Here is a 24,120-nt window from a genome sequence, read left to right as displayed (position 1 = left end):
CTTAGATTTCAAGCACAACAAATTTGGTCGTTCAGTGACCTGACATTTGAAGTTAGGTAAAAGCTGGTAGGAATTTTGCCTTCAAAGAAATTAATTTGGAAATTTCTGTCAAGAAATAAAACCACAGAAGTTGAAACCATTCAAAAGCTTCTGCAACATTATCTCTGAAGAATGAATGCACATACTAAAGAAGGATGAGGTAGCCACACACCAGTGTTCTGGCTTCACCTCTCATCTGACAGCACGCAGAAGATCTTTCTCTAACTATAAATTTTCTGCAACTAGCAACAATTTTTTTTACAGTCTGATGCAGTACCTCCTCAGAGAGCAGGCAATGAGAACTGTTTCTTCTCTGGTGTGTATAAGCAAAGACACCATCAAAAAGAAATGCTACTGGCTGCATACCTGAACAAGGACCTCCTGGTTCACCTCCCCTCCATCTCATTTGTCTTTCATCAGGAACAAGAATGAAGGGATCACCGGTGTACGAACAGAAAGGAATTGTAAGGACCTACAGAAAAGGAAAATGGCTTCTTCCTTCCTAATGATATTATGCTGCTACCTTAGGGACTCACAGGCTCTTTTGGTTTGTTTCTCAAGATGTATCAACATGGCCTTTTGCACACAGACACCAGGTTTGGCCTGAAGTCTCAGTCTGAAAGAGACAGCTACAAAATCCTACCTCACCTCTCACCATCTCCATCCAACCCTGACAGGACATTATTCTAAAGGCAAGGTTTCCATTCAGAAAGTTTCCATTCACAATTTTCATACAGCTCAACATTTCGGTTTGGTTTGGGTTTTTTGGTTTGCCTCGCAGAATAATACAATAAACTGAGTTGGAAGGGGCCCACAGGGATCATCCAGTCCAATTCCTGGCCCTGCACAGCATCATCCCCAAGAGTCACACCATGTGGCTGAGAGCATTGTCCAAATGCCTCTTGAGCTCTGTCAGGCTGGTCCTGTGACCACTTCCCTGGGGAGCCTGTTCCAGTGCCCAGCCACCCTCTGGGTGAAGAACCTTTTCCTAATACCCAGCCTAAACCTTCCCTGACACAGCTTCAGGCCATTCCCATGGGTCATCACAGACAGATCAGTGCCTGCCCCTCCTCTTCTCCTCACAAGAAAGTTGTAGACTGCAATGAGGTCTCCTTCAGTCTCCTCCAGGCTGAACAAACCAAGGGACTTCAGATGCTCCTCATATGGGCCTGCCCTTAAGGCCCTTCACAATCTTCACTGCCCTCCTTCAGGAGCTTTTGGGCTTTATATCTTTCTTATACTTAGGGGTCCAGAACTGCCCCCAGCCCTTGAAGTGAGGTCACCCCAGTGCAGAGCACAGCAGGACAATCCCCTCCCTTGCCTGGCTGGCAATGCTGTGCTTGATGCCCCCCAGTTCACAGTTGGCCCTCCTGGCTGCCAGGGCACTGCTGACTCATGTTCAACTTGCCCTTGACCAGGACTCCTTGACCAGGTCCCTTTCCACAGCACTGCTATCCACTGTCTCATTCCCAGGCTGTCCATACAAGCCACGTTGCCCCAACCTAGATGCAGTAGTACCCAGCACTTGCCCTTGTTAAACTTCATACAGGTGGTGACTTCCCAGTCCTGTAATTTGTAAAGGTCTCTCTGCAGGGCCTCCTTGCCTTCAAGGGAGTAAACAGCTTCCTCCAGTTCTGTATTATCTGCAAACTTGCCTAGTATCCCTTCCATTCCCGTGTCCAAGTCATTTATGAAGATCTTGAAGAGCACAGGGCCTCAGGTGGAGCCCTGTGGAATCCCACCAGTGACAGGTCACCAGTCTCATGTCACCCCATTCACTGTAACCCTTTGTGCTCGACCCCTGAGCCAGCTGCTCACCCACCACAGGATGTCTTTATCCAGCTGTGGACTGGACATTTTCTTCAGAAGAGTCCTGGGAGAGACAGCATTGAAAGCTTTATGAAATCAAAAAATATAGTAATAACTGACTTCCCCTGATCAGCTAGGTGGGTTACCCTCTCATAAAAGTAAATTTGGTTGGACAAGCAGGACTTTCCTCTCATGAAGCTGTGCTGGCTGTGACGACGGCTGCAATGTCCTCCAGATGTTTTTCAATACCTCCCAGAATAATTTTCTCCGTAACTTTACCAGGCATTGAAGTGAGATTGACAGACATGTAGTTTCTAGTGTCATCCTTTTTGCCCTTCTCGAAAATTGGGAAAACACTAGGCAGTTTCCAGACAACTGGGATCTCTTCAGACTGTTCAAACATCATTGAGAGAAGTTTTGCAATGACATCAGACAGCTCTCTGAGGTTTCTTGGATGAATCTCAATAGGTCCCATATATTTGTAGGGATCCAGCTGGCGCAGCTGATCCCACACAACTTCAAGGTTAACCAGGACCTGAACATTCTCACAGTCTTGGTCCTCCAGCTCAGGGCACTGACATCCCCCTGGTCTGTCATCCAGGAGGATGAAGACAGAGGCAAAGACTGCATTAAACACCTCTGCCTTGTCCATGCCCCTGTTTGCGAGATGACCATCTTCATCCTGTAACAAGCTGATGTTATTCCTACACTGCCTTTTGCTATTAATATATTTTAAAAAACTCTTCTTACTGTCCCCCACAGTTCCGGCCAGCTGCAACTCCAATTAAAATTTGGCCACGTGAATTTTCTTGCTACAGTGGTGAGCAGCATCTCTGTATTCCTCCCATGTCACCTGACCTTGCTTTCACTCAGCATACACCTTCCTTTTTTTGCCTTAGCTCCAGAAGAAGATCCCAATTAGCCTTCTGCCTCATCTGTTTGACTTCTAGCATTTTGGAATTGCCTCATCTCATGGCCCTTGGAAGGGTGTCTTGATAGCTCAACATGGCCTGTGAAATCTGTGCTAAATGTGAAGGTAACACAGCATTGCACACCAGCACTTTGAATTACCATTTCTAACACATAAGTGAAGCTGTTGCCACAATGTGCCTGCTTAGATAAGCATTCCTGCAGAGCTGATCACTTATCTGAACTGCACAGCTCAAATGCTCTTTGAGACTCTCACTAGTGAAGATGACACCTTTTGCTTCCTGGGCTACACTGGTTCTGATTTGTACTGAGGTACCTGAGGAATATCTCAAAAGATCACCATGTTAACACTGACAGGAAACAGAAAAAAACCCCACAACAATCTACTCCCCCATCAATCTTCCTGAAAACATCTAATACTCCAGCCTACATTTCATCCTAACTCACCAAGCTTCTAAAAGTGATAGAAAATAAACTTTATGTCAAGAACCCAAAGCTAAGAAACTCGTTGATCTTCCAAGTTTTACAAGATCCCCTCCAGAGAGAAAGTGTGTGGCTTACTCTGTACATCTGAGTGCTCTGTTTCAAAACTGACACTGTGCCATTGATGACAACCCTTTGATATCAATTGTTCAGCCAAACCACCTCACTGTCAACCTCCTAATCCACTTCATCAGCAATGTCAGCATTCTTGCCAAAGTGAAAAACCAACAACATCCACTGCTATCCCCTCAGCCATCACACCAAACATCTTATCCTAAAAGACTATCATGTTGGTCAGGTAATGATTCCTGCTTCACGGAGCCATGTTGATTGACTGCTATGGAAAAGTGAAACTCAACACAGTGGTTACAACCTTCTGCAAAAGCAAAAGTATGCAATGAGTTAAGTCCAGGAATAAAAAGAGTCCCTCTAACAGAAACTGATAGCATGGGGCAGAAGGCTTACTTCAGTTCTGGAGGTTTGTGCTCTGTTGCCTCCAGCATCAGCTCTGGAGGTCTCGTCTGTCTTATCTGCTCTTCCTCTTTTTCAGACTACATATTTTCCTTGCCAGGCAGTGCCTATTTAGAGTAGGATCCTTTCAGACCCAAGGCAACACTGACTCGCAGTCCTGGGGGAAAAAGCTCAAAGGTGTAGTCATAACAAGTACCAGACATCTGCTGGGTTGCCGATTCATTCCCACATAGTCCTACAATGTGGCAGACACCATTATGGATAAAAGCTGATGTCAGATACTCAAAACAATCTCCTAATGCATCTGCCTAAGCTGCACCACTCAATCCTGTGATTTTTAATTCTACTCTTTTCCTTCTCATCCTGACATCCATCTCAGTGGTATACAACACAAATGGCTCTGATGAGGCAGCCATGCCTATGACAATAATTTTAGCCTATCAGTTCTTTCAGAACTTACCAGTGGAAGACAATTACCATGATCTGCGTTACTGCAGAATGTAATCATTCTCTAGAGACTTGAGGTTTCAGTACACTAGGCAACAGTTTTACAACACAAGACAACTTCATGCATGAAGATCTTATAATCTCTTCAAATAGATGCATCAGGAAGGACAGGGGTCTCATTTCTATCCTCCATGTTACAGACTAGGAGCTAAATTCAGAGCTAAGGAAGTTCTCATCAGAAAGAAACAGCCACATTCCAGCTTCTGCAATTGCTGTGACTTTTCTGTCTAGTAAGAACACACTCCTTAGGGAAGTAAAGTGAAAAATGGAGAACTTCAGGACTGTAACCCAAATATAAGACCACCCACACTCAAGAAGTAAAGTAATAATGTGTCCCATACATACCTCAAACTCCAGATAGTGATCCTTCAGTTTGTAATCATCTACCTCCTTGCCTTTGAGCTTCTTGTCAGGAGGATAGGAGCGATGTTCAGCAAGCTCAGTGGAAATCTGCTTCAGCTTAGCTTCATGGGACTTCAGCTGTTCATCCTTCAGAAACATATTATGTACTTAAGTAACAGAATCTAAAATATCCATTAAGCAAAAAAAAATACAGAGGTTCCTGTACAATAATACCTCATAGCTTCTGTTTCTTATACTGGTAAGATCTGTTATCCCAGAGCTCTGACACCAACAGCTCTCTCAAAGGCACTCAAAGTGGCCAAGCTTGCAGAAAAAACTCAGCAGCCAGCAGATGCCACTGGGAAGGAGAGCAAACCTGTCATCCCTCGCCTTGCTGTGAGCAACAGAAGCAGCTTGCTGCCGAGCATTACTGACAACATGACACTTTTGCTCTAATAAAATTTTTGGTAAATTAATTAAGACTGTTGTGTATGCAGACAAGCCAAAGGCAGAATGAGACAGGCAAACATCCTGCCTCAGGTCTTTGCAATGTAAAAATAGTTCCTTCCAGGATAGAAGAGACATGGAGTCAGTGCCTCTCCTTCTATTTCTGCACTGCCAAAAGATCTCTGGTGTGTGGTTTCTACTTGTTTAGAACAATACAGTACATTCAGAAGAGGAAGGGCTGTCCAGACCCCAAAAGGTATCTCATTTTGCTAAGCTGCTACCAGCTTTTATCCCACTGTGCAATTGGAGAAAGTGAGGCACTGCTACTCCCACTTTCTAGGCTATTTCCTTTATCATAATCCCAGGCCCACTCACTTCCTCCAGTCCATCTGTCAGCTAACCTTCCCTCATCTCAGGTTTCCATCTCCTGCAGGATGGCCTGTCCATTTTTAGGCTTGGATCTGAAATTACGTTTGAATTAGATAAGTCCAAAATAGATACATAATCATGCAGATATTGGTGAATTAGCCAAGAGGTAGCACCCAGGTCAGCTCCTGTGTAGTCACCTCGCCTCAGAGGAGGGAACAGCTGCCAGCGTTGTCCCTCAGTGATGTGCCCCTGAGTGCAACCCACAGCTTCAAACGTAGCTCAGACAAGCCTGCTCTGCACTGAGTCACACTGGGGACTGAGCCTCTTGGCTCACTGAGCTGGAGCTGTGGAAAACAGCAGAAAGGGGGAAAACTTCTACAGATGATGATAGCCAAGCCCCAGCTAATCTTGTGTTTCAACTCTTTTGCAGGAGAACTGAAGAAAGAAACATGTGGGATAATTTGCCTCCGCCTAAACATGGTAGAGCTGAAACCACTTGCTACTGATTGCCAAAAATTCTTGTTGCTCTTAGTTACTACCCTAGATGTGCATGCTCTCTCATTAGTGCCCAATCATCCTTTACATTGCGCTGATTCCCTGGTCCCAGGGACATCCTGTGGTAGTGGTTCTACAGTCTGATGACAGGAGGTCTTTGAGCAGCTATTAATACAGCACTTGTCATTTCCAGGGCACCGGCTTTGGAGCTTTTGTATGTGCTGCGCATTCTCAGAAAAAAAGAAAAAAACCAACACCCTAGTAGATCTTTTCTAGACTGGTTGTTCCTTTATATATAGCTTTGTCACATCCCTCTTCGGCTGGACTAACCAAGATCAGATACTGCTCTGCTTTTGAAAGAAAACCTGGTACAACAATCTTGCACAACCTGTCATCATGTCCAACCTCTCTTCCTCACCCATATTAGGTCCTCACTGCACCCTGACTTCTGGCTGACCAGGAACAGACCTTCTGAAGTAGTGTCCATCATGATTCATCCCATAAAATCCTAAACAGCAACCACAGGGATTTGACAATTTGTATTTTTTTTGTCTGCCAAATGAGAAACAGCCTGCTGGCAGCTTTTCCACACTGACAGATGAAAGCAGACATGTTTCTGCTTGCCTTTGAATTTATCTACTTTGAACGCTTAACATTCTTCTGCCTGTCTAAAACAGCTTATCTTATTCCACTTTTTGTGTCACTCCTTCTTCAAGATACAAACCACAGGGCTGTGATCTATCCTCTTCCTTCCCAGATTAAATGGAAACAATGATACTAGGAAACAATGTGCTAAATGGAACAATCGCACAGAACTACAGTGAGTAAAAAAGCTTCCTTTGCTGACTGGGGGTAAATTATGGAAGCCCCATACTGTATTTTAAAAAAGGTATGCATAAGCAAAAGGTAAAACCACAAGGATGAGACAAGTTACTGTTATTCTTTACATAACATGCTTTAAACTTTAACCCAGAACAGAAGATGGTAAGTCGGTCACCACATTGTAAGAAGAAAGGCTACTGTCATGGAGAGAGAAAAAGCAGGGGCAACCTAAAAAAAACCCACACCCTTAGAGAAACACAGATTTTGAGACAGTGGTTTCTAAGGATAGTTAGCTATCAATAGTAAGCTATGAAGATGGTAAAAAAAGAACCCCAACAAATGCATTTAAGAAGAAATCCAGCATGGGCAGATCACTTTAAAAGCTACAGGAGGATGTCACTGTGTTAAAACCTGATCAATGCCATCAGTATCATGTTCCTGCCAGTGAAGGAGGAATTCCAGGCAGGCATTGGATCTCCCAAAGTACAAAAAGCTACGGGCACAAGCATCTGACACAGCCAGTCTGGGACAAGCAGAAATATGTGAGTTTGTGCAAGAAGTAGTAGAGCTGTGCAACTCCCTGCCACAGGATGCTAAAAGCTTGTGTGATCACAAGAAAGACCAAAGACATTCATATAAGACACATTTTTTAAATATATATTACAAAGGAAACCCCATAGCTGGTAAATGGAGTCTGGAAAACTAATGGGAGAAATATAATTGATGCTTGTCTGCTGCATCAGCTTTCACCTTTTACCAACTTGGTAAGCCAAAGACCAGGAGTATGTCTACTTCTTCTGAAATGAGTGGCTTTCGTGAACACTCAAATTCAAAAATCCCCATCAATCAGTATTTGAAATGTCCTCTGCAGGGCCATAAGCACAAGAAGAAAATTCTTTATCTGGTACTATTTTCTTAAAAAATATGAACCAATTGTATTTGAGTCCGTTCCTTCTCTCCCCGCACTTCCAATCTTCCATGAGGAAATGAGCAGAGATTTATTATGCAAGTCTTCTCCTCCTAGGACTGCTAGTGGCAACAGCTATAAAACAGTGACAAGGACCACCACCCAGTCTCCAGCCAGAAAGAGAAATCATCATCACCTACCCTCTATATAAAAATGTCTCACCTGAGATAGCTTTGTTGTGGTGGCTGGCAGGAGTGGGCGACTGAACTTCTTCTGAGAGCCAATTGCTGCTGGAAATGGTGGTGCAGAGAAGACAGCAGCCACACAGTTAATCTTGTTGATCCAGGTCTGCATTTCTTCTTGGCTCCTGGGGAAGAAACACGTATTAAGTACTTGTTGGCTCAGCCTCTTCTACTTCTTTCCGCCCCTTCTACAGCATTTTAGAAGTGAGAATAACCAAAACTGGACAAGTCTTAAAGTCTGCTCCATATTCCTGCCTATGTTTGTGAGCAGTTAATGCTAAGTAACTCAGTCACAGGCTGGCTTGTGGTTAGACCCACAACTCACCCTAGCAGACATCTTCTCCTAATCCAATACCAATAACACAGGTGGCAGAGCCAACCAATGCCCTGATTCAGACATATGTCCTAAGGTCTCAGTTGTGCTGGATATCACAGATCTCTAGGAGGTTTCATATGGATCTCAGTAGAGAAGAGCTCAGAAGCAAAAGGCAGGTCATCTGTTTTGTCTGGATATCACAGCATGAAAAACTTAATCAAATCATTCTTGTATTAAGTAGTAACTTTGTTTCTAACCACAGCATATCTTCTAAAAGACATCTGGCTAGGACCTGATGACATCAGGAGACAGGCAATCCAAGACTGTCTTTGGTCATTTGCTTCACTGATTAATCACCCTGACTGTTGTAAGTTTGTGCCTTGTTTCCAAATTGAATTTTCTGGAGCTTCAGCTTCTAGCTGCTGCATCTTGTTATGCCTCTCTCAGCTAGATTAAAAAACCTCTTAAAAACTGATGTTTCTTTCTCATGCACTACTTGTGCACTCTAATCACATCACTACTTAATCTTATTTCTGATCAAATAAACAGATTGAACCTTTTAAGCCTCTGCTTTAACTTGTCCAGGCAGGAATTCACCCCTCCTTCAGCACTGCTTTCTTTCCTCAATGAGTGGCATGAGGAGAGCACTTACTGGGCTTGGAAAAGCAGGACTCTCCAATCTGCTGTTTTAAGCTTGAGGACATTGGGTTTCTTCTCATAGTCTGTTGCCTTGGATGCCAGTGCATGGTGCACACTAACCGCATTCTTCAGATCTTCCTCTGACAAAGCCTTTTCTGGCTTGTATTCATCCTGCAGAAGATAGCAGGGGGAGAACGGCATTTTATTTCTGCATGTGATACTCCGTTTTCCTTAGCCTAGGGAAAAACCTTGTTCCACAGTTCAGAAATAGTAATAAAGTGTATGAACTGAGTGCAACCTAACTTGTGCACCTGCAGTTTCCACTACCTTTAACATGTTTCCCTTTCTCTTTCTTTCTCTGTTTTGATGTCTTTCCAGGGCAGAGAAGTAGTTCCACTACCTGCTTGACAGGAAGAGATGTAAGAAGGAAGTATTTGACTATGACAACAGCTGTGGATTATTTGTCTTCATTTCAAGAATCTGTCATAATCAGCCTCCACTGCTCAGCTACTTGGGTTCTCAGCCTCTGCTGCCTGATTTTAACTTTTCTCAACCAGCTACCTTTGTATGTTTTCCTAGGCAAGCCCTCAGACACTGTAGAAGCCTCCTTACCAGTGTCCACAAAGCAAATTACAGCAAACTCCCTTAAATCTCTCTGATGAGGGTCTACAAATGGCAAGCACAGCTCTGTCTGGGTTTCTACCACAATAACAGTACCACTCCCAACACCAGATGACAAAAACAGGGAGTCAAACTTCCCTTGTGTTGCAAGCATCAGCCTGGAAGCAGTCTTTAATCTCATGAGTGACAGAAGCTGGACAAGGGCATAATGTAGCCATAAGTTCCATTCAGAGCCCGCATGACTATAAATGGCTTGGAAAAGCCAGGAGCTTTTTGAAGGAAAAGTGATTTGCCAGCAAGGCTGCATCCTTTTGTTTCTGAAGGGCAGGCCAAAGCAGTCTGTAATTGACTCCATCTCCCCCTTAGTGTATCACAGAAATCAGTCTCACCTGGAACATGTACCCACTGTGATGGCTGCAAAGCAGTGAAGTAACTCCCTGCAGGCATGATAACTATTGATCCTGCACTTGAACACAATTTACGAGATGAGGTTTAGCAGGAAACACAGTGCAGCATGCAGAGCGTGTGTGGGATAGCACTAGCTTCAACATCCAGGGAGGCACCCGCCCGAGAGAAGAGCTGGTTAATGTGCATGAATACTTTTACAGAACTTCTCTGGCAGCACACCAAACAGCACTGCAGCCAGAGGAATCTACACCACTGCCAAAGGTATCTGAGTTCTCAGCCAGGCTGGGCTGGGGCTCTCCAGGTTGCGTTTCAGTGGATGGGGGAGTCACCAGCAGCTACCCAGCAGTCCCGCCACACCACCACCTCCACCTGGAGCCAGGCAAGGGCACAACCCACCACAGGTCTGGCAGGCCCAGCAGAAAGAGCATAACTGCACAGGTGACCAAAGGGCAGCCTTCAACCTAAAGATCTGCAGCATAAGGGGTTTTCAAGGGCTGACAGTGAGCGAAGCCAAATGTCCTTCCTCTCTCATAATTCGAGACTCAGGAAGATTTGGAGGCATCTGTCTATCTTGAACGATTTTGCCTATGCCCACTTAGGGCATCCTTTAAACCTTTTTCAAGGAAGTCTGGCACACCCCATCTTGAAGATGGAGGAGGCAAGGCCTCAGGTCAAGCCCCTTCCTTTAAGGGTTCACAAGCTGATCAATTTGGTGATAGTTTTGGGGGACATGACAGGCTCCATTGTCCATGAAGACTGGGAAAAACTCACAGCCAGAAGCGAACAAAAACCTCAGGCCTCAGAAACATGATATTCTATCTTTCCTCGTATTAGCGCCTAGAGACAGTGTCAGCTATCACCCAGCTTGTTGCTTCCTAGCTTCCTCTGTCAGTTGCATCCAATGTCCACAACCTGCTCTGGTGTCTAAACCCGTTTCAGAAAAAGTCCACATTTGGGCAGTCCCAGAAGCAGTCCTGGCTGAGAACCCCTTCCTTCCAACAGAAAGCATTCATGGTAATCCTTGCTAATCCCACCAGATCAGTTGGCTGCAATCTACCTTGACAGCTGGGGCTCTGCCAGCTTCTCCAAAGGCACTGATCAGCATACCGGAAATGTCTCCACGTAGTTTGCCAGCCTCAGAGAAAGCTGTAAGGATGTGAATGTGCTGCCAAAATTCCTTCTCCAAGGCCTTCAACTCTTTTTGACTGGTAGGGAATGCTAGGGGAGTAGGAACATCCATTTTCGCCTAAGCCATCAAGGACAGCATGTGCTATGATGTGCTGGTGTCAGCGTGCAGGCTGAGCTGAAACGGAAGGCAGTTCTCTAAAGTTAGACCTAGACAGTGGCAAGAAATATATATGGAGCCAGAAAGGAACTGTGACCTGTCTGTCAACTAAACGCTGATAGGAGTACTGCACACAATGCAATGGCATGCTGAGTTCATCTTTCTCAAACTCCTGGAGAATGACCTTCCCACATCCTGCTGACCCAGAGTCAGCACATTTCCAAATACGTTTTTGGTAAACCAGAGAATGATATTTGTCTTTTCTTATCAGTCAATGTACCATGGATGGATATCTCCACTCAGATGCATGTGATGGCTGCAAAACTCTCAGAAAGTCTCATCACCAAACACTTTACATCAGTCTTGCCTTTCTCTATTTTTTTTTTTTTTTTTAATTTTTAGTAGGGGAAATTTGAGAAAATTTCTACAAAAATACCCAAAGCTTGCAAGATTATAAAATGCCACATCAAAGAGCAAAGATGTTGCGAACCTCACAGAAGAGTCTAAACAAAACATGAAGGCTCATGTCCTGCACCGCTTGCCCAGAAGCAATTTCTAGCAAGGAAGCGAGGTCAGCCTTATGTCCTCTCCTTATAAGCTTGTCTTGTGTATGCACATCACATCCCATTGTCAGTCTAGTGAACAGACATTCTGTCAAGCTCCTACTTCGCAATTTCCTCTTGCTATGAACAGAGGGCAGGAAATTAACCTTGGCCTGAGGATGCCCAGAGACACAGCCAACATCCCAAACATGTCAAACTTCTTATTTTATATAATACTGTGCAGGCATGTTTAGTTGGATAATTGTGAAAGTTTCCACTGAGCCCCTCTGGTGCTCTCTGTGCTCACTAATTCAGAAACCATCTCTCTTAAATCGCTCATTTAAGAACAAAACAATATGCAGTACAGGAATTAGCACTGGAATAATTCCAATGGAAAAAAAAAATGTGGGCAGGGAGACAAGACTACCCAGAAAAAGTCCTCAGTAAATCTCAAGTGACCACCATTTACAAAACACTCTCATACATGGACTTTGACAGCAAAACAAGGAGAACAGGAATGCAGAGTGACAGCAGAATTGGGATGACACTGCCCACCAGGGGAATCACAGCTGCTACGAACAATTAATATTTATATTACAGCAGTGTCTTGAGGGAATAGCTGAGTTACAGATGAACACAGAAAGCAATATTGCAGAGGTTTTTACATGTGTTTGTGTGTAGACAGTACCTGTACAGTGAGATTTTGCTCTATCCTGCTTGAATAGCACTCAGTGCAATGAAACCACCATCACAGACGTCATCTCCACAGATATATAGAAAATGAGAGAAAGAGGAAAAATGTGTGTGCATGTGAATGCACCCTGCCCTACAGCACTCTATAATCAGGAGAGAAGGTGAGCTGAGACAAGGCAATCCTTTGACCAAGACTATTGCCAGAACCACGCATTTCTGTAAAGAAATCGAGCTGTTCTAAAATGCTTCAGTACTTCCTGAAATTAGGATAATTTCAGTCCCTAGTATATGACAGAAGGAAACAGCAGCTCAGCAACAGTTACAATAACTACTTGGCCCAACTATGTACTTTTTAACTCTGGCACCTTCACCTGCTATGATACTACATCCCTAACAGAGTAAAGTTTATTTGAGTGCTGAAGGAAAGCCCTGGTGGATCTTCTGAACCTGAAGAGAAATCACAGGCTTTTTCACAGCTGCAGCATGTGGCTGAGCAGGGGCCAGAGACACCCTGGGAAGGCTCACAGCTGTCCCGTCGCTCTTGGAATGAGTTACTTCCCATCACACCCTTTTGTCAACCTCTCGTAGCTCTAAAGCAAAAGCCTTGCTTGTCAGTGTGCTACAGTAAGGTGGCTTCAAAGCAAATGGGAGAATGCAGTTTTGCAGAGTACCGCCCTGTAATCACTGAACTCAAGTGCTCCAACAAGTGCAAAATACAGAAATGACAAACGAGTAAGAACAAGAACTCCAACAATGCATTTCATTCTGCTAAGATTCAGTCATACGTGAAATTACTCCCGGCTCCTGAAAGCATGGAGGGTAGGAAGGGGGCGGGCAGCATTCTGTGGAAAATTTGCATGCTACATCAGCATCTCTACATTTTATTAAACAGAAAGCTTTTTAAACTAATATGCCAGCAATACTCATAAAAATATTTAATTTAAGTGCTAAAATAGACAGTATCTTCAGTTCTTTCCCTTTAATATCAAGTAAGAAATTAATTATTGTAGTACAAACAAGCCTTTGTATTTCTCAGAGAACCATGCAGTCTTTTCAGATGAACATTAAAGATGACTTACTTCAGAAACTGAAGCAGCTGAATCCACTTCAGTCAGAAAAGGACAAGAACAAGCCTGCTATGAAGGCATTTTAGTAAAACTTGAACTTCCTCCCAGCAAAAGGACTTGGGATTCAGCAGACTTGGTTCTAGGCTCTTGCAATGGCTCTGAGCATATCACATCCAACTTTCAGCCCAAATCTTCTATCCTGACTGCAGATTGTTTTGTCTGTTTCAGGATTTCAGCCCCCTCAAAAAGGTACTGCACCCTGAGCATTCACCTTGTAAACCTCATGCTGTTAACAATTTGATCCAAATCACTCTTTCTTCTCAAGAGACCATTCAGGTTGGCTCCAATGAAACCAACAACTTCAGAAATCCACAGCAGGGGAGGAGGAAACAGCAGTATGTACTTTCACTCCTGACAGTTACAAAACAGAGTGGAAATGTAAAAGAGCTTTCAAAGAAGCATACTTCTTCAATACAGGGCAGTCTGGACAAGCAGCATCTATTCCATGAATATTTCAACTATACTGGAGGGCAAAAAGCCTTAACAACCTACTTAGCTGCTGCCATTTATTTGATTTTGACAGTTCTCACTCATATGTTGCATTTTATGTTCTAACAGTATAGTTAAAAATGTACTATAATATATTTAAGCTTGCAACAAAAGGCTTGAAGGGTTTCATGTGACATTTTTTTTTTAGACATCTTGCTGTCAGGAAGCACATTTTGTTAGAAACCAGTCTTTTCCGGCTTTTTGGAAGGAAAGTATTCTTTTATCCTTCAGTTTTGCAAAGGAACAGAAGCTGCAGATTCCTACCTAGGCCAAGCTGTTGTTCAACTGTTTTGCAGCTGGTCTTGCAGGCACTGCAGAAAAGTATACTATGAAAAGGTGGGAAAAGAGGACAACCTTACAGAAGGGGAAGTCATACGTACGAAATGCAAAGTTAAAAGCAGCCTAGAGGAATGTGAGCACGACACAGAGAGGTGACACTGTCTTTGCTGGTGAAGCTGGCTATCTTTTTCAGCCGTGTGAGACAGCAATGGTACACACTGGAACTTACAGGGTGCACATAGATGGGGACAGTGGAACTGAACTTGAAAATTTGAAAAGGGAGAGGCTGTCAATGAAAGGATTCATGCCTGAATGTGTGTGTTAATAGGGTGGGGGGTAGGGAGATCAGTCATGCTGTGCATCAGAAGGAAAGGAGCCTGGAGGTGGGCTGAGAGAGTGGAGAGGATGCATGCTGCTTTATCCCTCTTTAATTAGTTTTCAAAAGATAGTGATTTCCCCTACCTTCTGTAAGTACAGGACTGTTCCCTTCAGCACGGCATAAAAGGTTTTCCAGCCTCGTTTTCCCCGGGGAGCTGGAAAGAAAACAAATGAAAACCCATTTAACTCAGATCCATTTTTATACTTTGTCTAGGCTACAGGAGAGCTACATTAGTCCTGTGTTAAACCTCCTTCGTACTATCTTTTTCAAAGGACAATGCAACTTAGCACAGTGCCTGCACACACCTGCTGTGAGAGAGAGTAATACAACAACCCTAATGACAGCCCTGAACTGGATCAGAACTGAGCAGCAGCAATGCAGAAAGCAGGCCACAGAGATCCAGCCTTTGTGCTTTTGCAGATAGGGAGACACTGCCCCTACACAACTACGTCTGAGCTCTGCACCATGGCAGTTTTCAGAAAGAAACAGTCTTTTTACATGCCAAAGCAGGCTGGCAGGCACTGCTCAGGACCAGTGGGATACTACTCAGAAAGCAGTGTCTCTCCAAAGCATCCTTCCCCTTTACTGCTAGTGCACACCCAAGCTAGCACTGAGAAAGGAGAAGGGTGCCAAACAAAATCATGTGAAAAATACCCAATCCCACAAGAAAGCTAAAGTCAGTTAGAGATTGAAGAACGTAACAGAGACAACATATGACAACATATCTAGCCCATAAATTCCTAGAGACAAGCAGTGGGGGGGAAAAAAAGTAAATTCAGCATGAAGGCTGAAGGATCCAGTCTGAAATTCAGGTGCGACAGAGGGAGAGAACTAGGCACAGGCTGTATGGTGACAGTGCCAGAGACTGGAAGCCTGCATCTGAACTCACTCCCCACCAAGCATACACGGCTGACCAGCACCCATATACGTGTATCACTGACTCCATACTGGAATTAATAACCCGTGCCCAACTAAAGCGTGACACTCAGGCATCCCACTCTGATCTGAACACAGAAAGTGAAGACGAAGGGGTTACAAGTCCCTTGTCCCAGAGGTTAATCATCTCGCATAACACGCCTTATTTCTAATTGGCATTTGTTCAGTTCAGCTTCCAGGCATTACACCCTTCTCCTCTAAGTGCCTAAGGACTTCAACCCTCAGAACTAGGTTCCAGAGAAAGTAACAGATGAGCATTCTAGCACATCACTTCATTAGAAATCCTGCACAAGCTAATCTTTGCCCTGCAAAAACTCCATTAAGAAATGAAATATGAAAAGAGACCGTCTAACTAGCTTAAAAAAAGAAAAAAAAAGTTTTATTTGCGCCTAGAAAGCCAGAATGCAACTTTTTTGAGAACTGCATGACAGTAAGGCAGACCTTTAAATTGTACAGGAACTTCTGAAAACATGGCCCGAATTATATTACTCATAAAAGAGTTATCTCCAAAATTCCAGTGTCCAGTGTGCTGAACAATGAGCAATTCTGGTATTTATAATTAAAGAAATAATTTAATAAAGGCAGCTAGATACAATTACTTATAAAGGCTAAATAAGATGTTTAATAAAGACGAATCTATTTAGAGTACTCAGACATCACAAAGAATTAGGTCAGCTTGATTTTGACACCTCTGTCTGGATCCAGTTGCCCAGCTGTCAGCTTCCATCTTGAAAATACTGACCTCCAATTGTACCTTCTAAAATAGACTAGCAAAACATGTGAACAGCAGAGAGCTTAGCCCAGCTAGGAGAGACTGGCTGTCACTGGAAACCCATCATGAAGCCAGACTTTTGTCTTTGAGATTTAGCCCAACAATGAGAACCATGAGTAGGCAATCATCAACATTGACTGGGAAAAAAGCAGATGCTCTGACTAACCTCAGCTTTTTCCAAGATCTGTAGACAACAAATGAAGGTATCCAAACAACAAAACACACACACAGGTGCATCAGAGGCCCTTGATAATTAGTGCATTACAAACAGAAGTAGGAAAATAAAGGAAGGAGATAATTGAAGTAAGTAAAAGACACAGCAGCATTATTACAAGAAAGGGGCAGGGTGAAACTGCATAGTAAAAAGCAGGCTGGTGCCAAAAGCTGCTGCCCTTCATTGGATATGTGACCCAAGGCTGGGAAAGCAGGGAAGGGAACAGTTACAGCATCTTCCAAACAGAGGTAGAAAACAGCCTTTCTTTAAAGACAGACCCAGAGGGGAGGGGAGATTTGGAACAATCTGGTGTTGGAAAGGAAAGGAGAATTATCAAATTACCACAGAACAGCTACTGTAATTCACTTGAAATTGTTTTCTATTCTGCAAACCACTATATTAATTTTCTTTTAGCACAAAAAAATTCACATTGCTTTGCTGTATCACATTATTTCTTATACATTAGAGCTGCTGCAAATGGGACTGCGCATTGTAAATTCTGGCCTAACAGTGAGAGTGTGATAATCCAGTTGCTGTGTTGCCTGTTATTGCTGCTATTTCCCCTAATGAAGCAGCACTATTCACCTTGAGAAACACATGGGCTCATTGGTAAGTGGCATTGTGAAGACATAACAAGAAAATAACACATTAGGATTTAAATATTACTCACTTTTCTTTCCATCCATATCTGCATGGATTTTCCGAGCCAGAAATCCAGTTTTATATACAGCAGCATTGGGGTCATGAGGGATGTCCAGGAACGGGTTATTTGAGTTGCCAATTCGACTGACAGCCTTTGTCTGGCTCCCATTATCCTTTTCATCTGTACCATCCGAGTGAGATTTTTTTTTCTCTTCTTCATCCCTTAAAAAGCAGTAAAAATCATGCATGAATGCTGGACTGACCAGCTAAGTTACATTTCAGCAATTTTTGAACACTCCTTGTCAAAACATACCTCTCTCATTACAGGGGGCCATAATTAGGGAGAAACCTAGAAATATACCAAAATATAGACATATGATAGCAAAGCTTCAGTTCACCTACTTCATCAGACAGGACACAGGTTTTCAATAAAGCCCAAGTTTCGATGACTGTCTCAAAAGAGAAGACTTCAAGAGTGTTCTGTGTCTTCCAACCTCACCTGTTTTTAACTCCATGTATTTGAGTGCTAAAACAGGAAACATTTGCCTGCTGGGTTCTCCTGAAAAATGCCCAATACCTTCATGAGGTCATATGTTGATGAAAATAATTAGAATACTACAGATCACTCTGGCTCACCCCTTAGCTTAGCATATGAAACACAGACTCTACCTCTTTTTTTTTTTTCCCCTCTGCAGATTAACATAATAGTAGTAATTTAAAAATAAAAATAAAAACTACACTAGGTGAATTATGTTATCTTTACTTTGGAAACAAAATGCTGCTCAAAATGTTACTACTAGGGCAATGTATTCAACACAGCTCTTGGGGATAACAATGCAAGTTACAAGCACTGTCTGACTAATAAACACCTTTTTGCTTTTCACAGGCAAAGGCTAAAAAGGACGAGGCAACCTAGAAAATAAAGGGTGTCCATCACAAGAGTAGGACAATGGTTTTCAGAGAACAGGCCAGATTACAGAGCAGCCCTTCATCCTTTGAAGTCTACATATACTCCTGTCCAGGTGACTAGGAAAGGTGTGTCAGGGAAGATGAAGGCTGCCATTGGAAAGTCGTGGTAGCAATACCTCCTGAGACCAGCATCTGATTTAAGAAAAAAAATTATCATTTAAGCATAATGATGGCTAATATTGCCAACCCACTGAGGGTGGACCTCAAGTTGCTGCATCTCACTGGACCCAGATGATTAGCAGAGAGAGCAAGCTCAGGCAGACATTCCAAACACATGTATATGTTCAAAGGCATGTGTTATGTGAGGATTAGCAAGGCATACATCAATCCAGAAGCTCCTTTAGGGATATACTCCTACCATGGCTACTTATGGGAATGACCATTCAAAAAAATGTCCTCCAAGAACTGCAGGCTAGAGCAACAAACCTATGTTATCCTCAGCTCTGCCGAAAAGGAGGCTCATTATCACTCTCTACAACTACCTGAAAGGAGGTTGTAGCCAGGTGGGGGTTGCCCTTTTTTCCCAAGCAACCAGTGACAGGATGAGAGGACACAGCCTCAAGCTGTGCCAGGGGAGGTTCAGGTTGGACATCAGGAGAAACTTCTTCACTGAAGGATGGTCAAGCATTGGAACAAACTTCCCAAGGAGACGGTGGAGTTACCATTCCTGTAAGTGTTCAAGAAACAAATGGATGTGGCACTTAGTGCTATGGTCTAGTCAACAAGGTGATGTGCAGTCAAAGGTTCACTTGACGATCTTGGAGGTCTTTTCCAAACTAGATGATTCCAAACAAAATGGTTCTATGATTCTACGAAATGGTCTTCTGGGGAATAACTTAATCTAAGAAAGTAAAAGGACAAGAGACTGGTTTGACAACAAGGAAACCAAATCAGAAACGTAGGGGCTGTATTAGAAAACTCTGTAGTACCAGGCAATGTTCCCAAGCATTTGACTTTCATCACCTCATATTAATTATAGAGATATAGTGAAAGAGATGCATCACATCTTCATGATGTTGTCTTGAAAGATCTCCTAATTAAGAGGAGCAAAACTTTTACTTTAAGACCTGATTCCTGCAAGGAAGAGCTGTTCTTTGCATCTTTCAGTCTATTGGTGTGTGCTTTCCCACTCCAGCACAGAAAGTTCTACAAAAATTTTTTATTAGTCAAAGCAGTAGGGACTTCTTCAAGTATGCTTTGGTTGAAGCTCTCTCCCAACTGAAAAAGTGTAGGTATTTCTGACAATTTTGTTTGTCCCTGCCATTCATGTGTCTACTACACCCACTAGTTGCTGGTAAGCCTGAACCATTGTGTGTTATGTGCTTCTTAGATGTATGTCCATTCCAGAAGCAAATTCTCTCAACATGAGTCTGAGGCACTTAATCCAGACTAATATCTCTCAAAGGGCAGAAGCACTCAGGCTGATTTGTCACACAGAAGTGCCTTCTGAGTTCTGGGATTTCAGCCAAGGACACTGCAGGTTTCTCCTTGTCAGCAGAGACCAACTCCAGTAGAAGGCTTAACATTTTTTTGGAATAAACTATCTCCTTTGGAGCTATGGGAGTAAGCTATTGTATACTGATCAACTGTCCTGTGGGAACATACCAGCGCCCTTAACCAAGCACCCAGAGTGGTGTGATAAGCAGTCCTGGGGAATCCTGGACACCTCTAAGTGCTAGGGGCAGTGCTCTTAACTCAGCACCTCAAGGGCAGCGATTAAAACAGGAATTCCTCAAAAGACATGGTGGACAAGGACAAAATAGCATCTGTTGTTACGACTACTGGTAGCACTGAACAAACCTGTAACTGGTCTTTTGTTCTATGATGAAAATGGGACATCTTTGAGACGCAGAAGTTTCAGGCATTTCTGAGAGCTGAGTGCTCTGACAATATGCACGAGGGCAAGATGAACGAGTCACTCCGCAAGAGGCAATGAAGGGAGCCAGAGAGGCAAGAAGGACTCATTACAAACAAGAAGTGGATGAAAACCAGGAGATCTGGGACTCATTTACTCAAATAGTCCATGTTGCTTCAGTGGTCAAACACAAGAAGAATGCAAGACAATTTGGAGGAGTGTCAAAGTAGCAAGAAAGTTCAGGTATTAGCCTTTCTTGAGGTATCTTCCAAAGGTGGCCAAATAGATAGGTCCCGAATACTGTTTATCAGGAATTTAACAATCTGAGCTTACTTCTAACAAGCCTTTAGGGTACTTTTGCAAGAAAGAACTGCATAAAATTCAGTGGGCCTCTGGGTACATAAACCTGAAAACTGATCTTTGTTTGAAACCCTAAACAGTGGGGAATGTGACTTTTTTCCACATCCTCAGATGGCTGTCACAGATCATCCATGTGCTGTAACATCCCCAGTGCAAAGGCCTCCAGTGATGTGGGGTGAGAGTCAGTGGATGAGGTTCCCTGTGCAGGTATGTTCAGTCATGGATGTAGTGTCACACAGGCATAGCTCATGTCCTTTTAAAGGGCAGGACTGCTACCTCTCCTTCCCATTTGATACAGGAAGTAGCAAAATCCTTGGGCCTTTGGGGGAAAAAATCCACAATGGTTCCAAAACACCTTTCAGTAGTCAAAACACCATCACAAGGGTTCAGTTAGGCTTGCAGAAGTCTTAAGAGATTTTCTGTCCCTGATCAGTAGAGGAAGATCATTCCTGGCTCTGGGTCTGGAACCAATTCCTCTGGTGACCCCTCCGTGATGACCGAAAAGCACTGATAGCTGCAAAACATCTTTTATGTCCCACCTTTCCATCCAAAGGAAATAGGAGTTACAGTGTCTCTGCTCTGCAGGGTCCTGGTGACAGGAAAAGGTTACCATCTGCAGAGTTTCTCCAAGACTCTGGTTATGGCACATGATGTTTGCAAGGCTTTCCAAAACAAGGAGGTTCAGTTCCACCTCCCTAAGCCTGTCTCTTTGGAAAAGGATCTGCAGAGATAGCAGTAATCAGCCCTCTGGCTGACCATGAGAACCAGCACACCAAAGCCAGGATCTGCTTGTGCTATTACTTACAGCCACAGCATTGAAACAACAATGTTTTCCTTCCCAAGTAAATGGTCACTGACAACTAGAAAGAGCTTGCTTCATATTCTTAGACACATAGATGTAAAAAACATAAAAATCCCCATGTTGCCATTTTGGTGAAGAAAAGCATTTTTTGCCTCTTCCAAAAACACCCTATACAAGAAGTCCCATTTTTGTCTTCTGGGAGAAAAGCACCATCCGATTCTCTCAGTAACTAAATTATTTCTGTACACTCTACGGTCTGATTTGAGGCTCTGCCTTGGAAAATTCTGAAGTCACTAATCTGGAATGATGTGGTCAAGCCCTTCCATTTTTAAAAGTCTGCTTCATCTCTACATTTGTTCAAATAGCAAACTTATCTGACATAGCAGAAGGTTGGGTTCATCCATTTAAATATTGCAATTGAAAAAAAAATCAGGTTTCTAACATGCATCTGTGGAGCTGACAACATCTGTATTAGGAAATTGACTTGAGAGAAGTTTTGGCATCTTTCCCAGTGGGAGGAGGGAAGAATAGAGAACCAGGTTGAATACCACTTGAGCCCACTCTAAAACCAATCAAGAAGTTGCAAACAGGAAACATCCTAGAACCTGGGAGACAAAAAGTTAATTATAATAGGGAGAGATTTCTCACTTTGACCTAGAAAAAGGTGAACTTCAGCACAGATGTCTTTATAACTACCCTGATCTCAGCATCACAGTTTGATTTGGCAGCATCTCTTTCCCACCATCACTGTCTCAATGACCTGTTTTCTTTTGGCTGAAAGGAGATAACTTTTCAGTGTAGCCCAGAAAAACAAAAAAATAATGTATCATGTCCATGTAAACTTCTCTGGAAAGAAAAGTCTATCACTGACTAGCTAAAATCCAAATGATTCTCCTGAAAACTACACTGTTCTGCTGAAAGGAGGCTTTTGGGACACAACTGGCTCAAATGCAGCCATTTGGCCTTAGCCATTTTGTAAGCAGTGCTTTGGGAGTTCATATATTAATTCTAGATCACCTATTTCTATTTTAAGATGATGATTTTTTTTTATTCATCTTACCTTCAGCAGGAAACAGACATAGTATTACAAACAATGGAAAACAATAATGGTCACCACCACATTTCCATGTAGACATCATGCAAACAAAACATATTTAGCTCTGGCACCTTTGTAATCAAATGGATTTTTCTTTTTCAGCTTAAAGCTGACAATGGTCAGTGTGAAAGCCAAAGAATGACAAACACCTAAAAGACTTGAGATACAGTATTATAGACAATGGAACTGAAGGGATGTTAGGAGGCCAGCCAATCTATTTCTTTGCCTCTATGGCTGGATCTACTCTTCCTAACCCATTCCAGATAGAATAACCAGTTCACAAAAACCGCCAATGAAAGCACTTCTCTAGTTTATCCAGGCAAACTTGTGTCCTGGTTTAAAAGGCTTATTGCTAGAAAACTTTTTTAAAGGTTGATTTCAAAATTTTCCCTTGTTTCAGATTTAAGCACATCCACAATGGATGTGAAGAATAATTCACACCTTTGGGGTGTGCAGCGTGGAGTAGAAGTGTGCTTTCAGGATCCCACAGCTATCAGTTCACGGTAAATTCCATGTTAGATCTCTTTATTTTACAGATTATGGTATGTGATTCACTTTTAACTTTGTGGTGAACTTGAAACAGGCACTACTGCAGAAGAAGAGCTGTAATGCAATTCTCTCTTCAGGGCTGTACTCATGCTTTCCCATTCAAAAAGGATAAATGAATACTCCTACTGAAAGTCTCTGGAGAACATCTGCTGATTAAGGTGTCACTTCTTGTGATTACAAAATTGAAGTCAATGGTAGCCTTTTCTTTGTGTGGGCTTTGGATCAGACTATAGTTCTACTGGAAATGTACTGCAAACTGTTTAAGATGATAACACACCTAGCTCACAACTAGTAAGATAAAGACTGCATAGCAGTCTTTCCCTAGCTTATGTTTCACCATTACCCTCTCCTGCCTATGGTCTTACTGAGAGCAATTAATTCACTAAATAATGTACTTCCAAAGCAGCTCTTAAACCTTTGCTTAGCTCATGAGCATCTTAGATCCTCAAAGGATTCCTGGCTGGAGGAAAGGCATTCCTTCAACATGCCAGCATTGCAGGAGAGCTTATACTGGGATTTGCGGTCCTATCTTCACCTTTGCCTTAAGTCCCACTTCTTACTCTGCCAAGTACATCAGGGAAGCAAAGGAATAATCTTTAGAAGGGAGAGGGGATCTTCCTTGGTCCCATCAGAACAAAACTGACCATGTCTCCTTCCCATTCAGCTTTCTCTGCACATTACAGCAGTAGAGCAAGAGAGCTATGTGCCTCCTCCCTCAAGCTCAGCCAGCCCCAGGGCTTCTTGGGATTATTTCTTTACACCAACCACACATCTCTATAAAAATGAACAGAAACATCTTCACACTCCCTCTTCCAGCCAGTACTCTCAGCTCTAAAGGTACTGACTATGCCCAGAATGAGCTTTGTTTCTCATCATGGAAAGTAATTGTAACATCAGTTGTAGCTACATGTCAGTCTCAGATTGGAAGAGACAACTGCCACCTTTGAGCATTCTCCTGTAAGGAGGCAGCTTTATATACCCACCCAAAGTTTTATCTACAAAAGAGTCTGAATTATCCCTCTTCCAGCCTGCTTGGAATTTTCCCCCAAACAAAGGACATGGACTAGACTGTGTAAATGCCAAAGCAGTTACCACCTATACACAAACAAGCTATCTCATAAATCACCTTGACTGAGGTTCATGGGAGCAGAGCCAGTCATGAGCCAGTTCCCACTTGGAGGCTACCCAAGTGTATTAGATACGATATGGTGTTTTGGCAAGAGCTGGAGGAAAATTCTGACATCGAGAAAGTCACATAATGGATTCTGCTGGTTCTAAAGTACC

General features: G+C 43.0%; 1 protein-coding gene across 3 annotated transcripts in view; it reads right to left on the bottom strand.

Moving 5' to 3' along the window:
- Positions 1-24,120, bottom strand: part of PSD3 (pleckstrin and Sec7 domain containing 3) — a 100,011-nt gene that overhangs the window by 7,602 nt on the left and 68,289 nt on the right. For all 3 annotated transcript variants that reach the window (XM_042023426.1, XM_042023427.1, XM_042023428.1), the window contains 5 exons: positions 17,234-17,427; positions 14,725-14,795; positions 8,832-8,989; positions 7,844-7,988; positions 4,585-4,728 (listed from right to left, as the gene is read on the bottom strand). In XM_042023426.1, the coding sequence (XP_041879360.1) occupies positions 4,585-4,728; positions 7,844-7,988; positions 8,832-8,989; positions 14,725-14,795; positions 17,234-17,427 (712 nt within the window). The remainder of the gene's footprint in view (positions 1-4,584; positions 4,729-7,843; positions 7,989-8,831; positions 8,990-14,724; positions 14,796-17,233; positions 17,428-24,120) is intronic.

This window comes from Corvus kubaryi, unplaced genomic scaffold (assembly GCF_017639235.1).
Source record: "Corvus kubaryi isolate FWS band 111438036 unplaced genomic scaffold, C.kubaryi_AGA036_p1.0 37249, whole genome shotgun sequence".
NCBI lineage: Eukaryota > Metazoa > Chordata > Aves > Passeriformes > Corvidae > Corvus > Corvus kubaryi.
The sequence above is the reverse complement of the archived record's forward strand: the minus strand, read 5'-3'. Positions and strand labels throughout refer to the sequence as shown.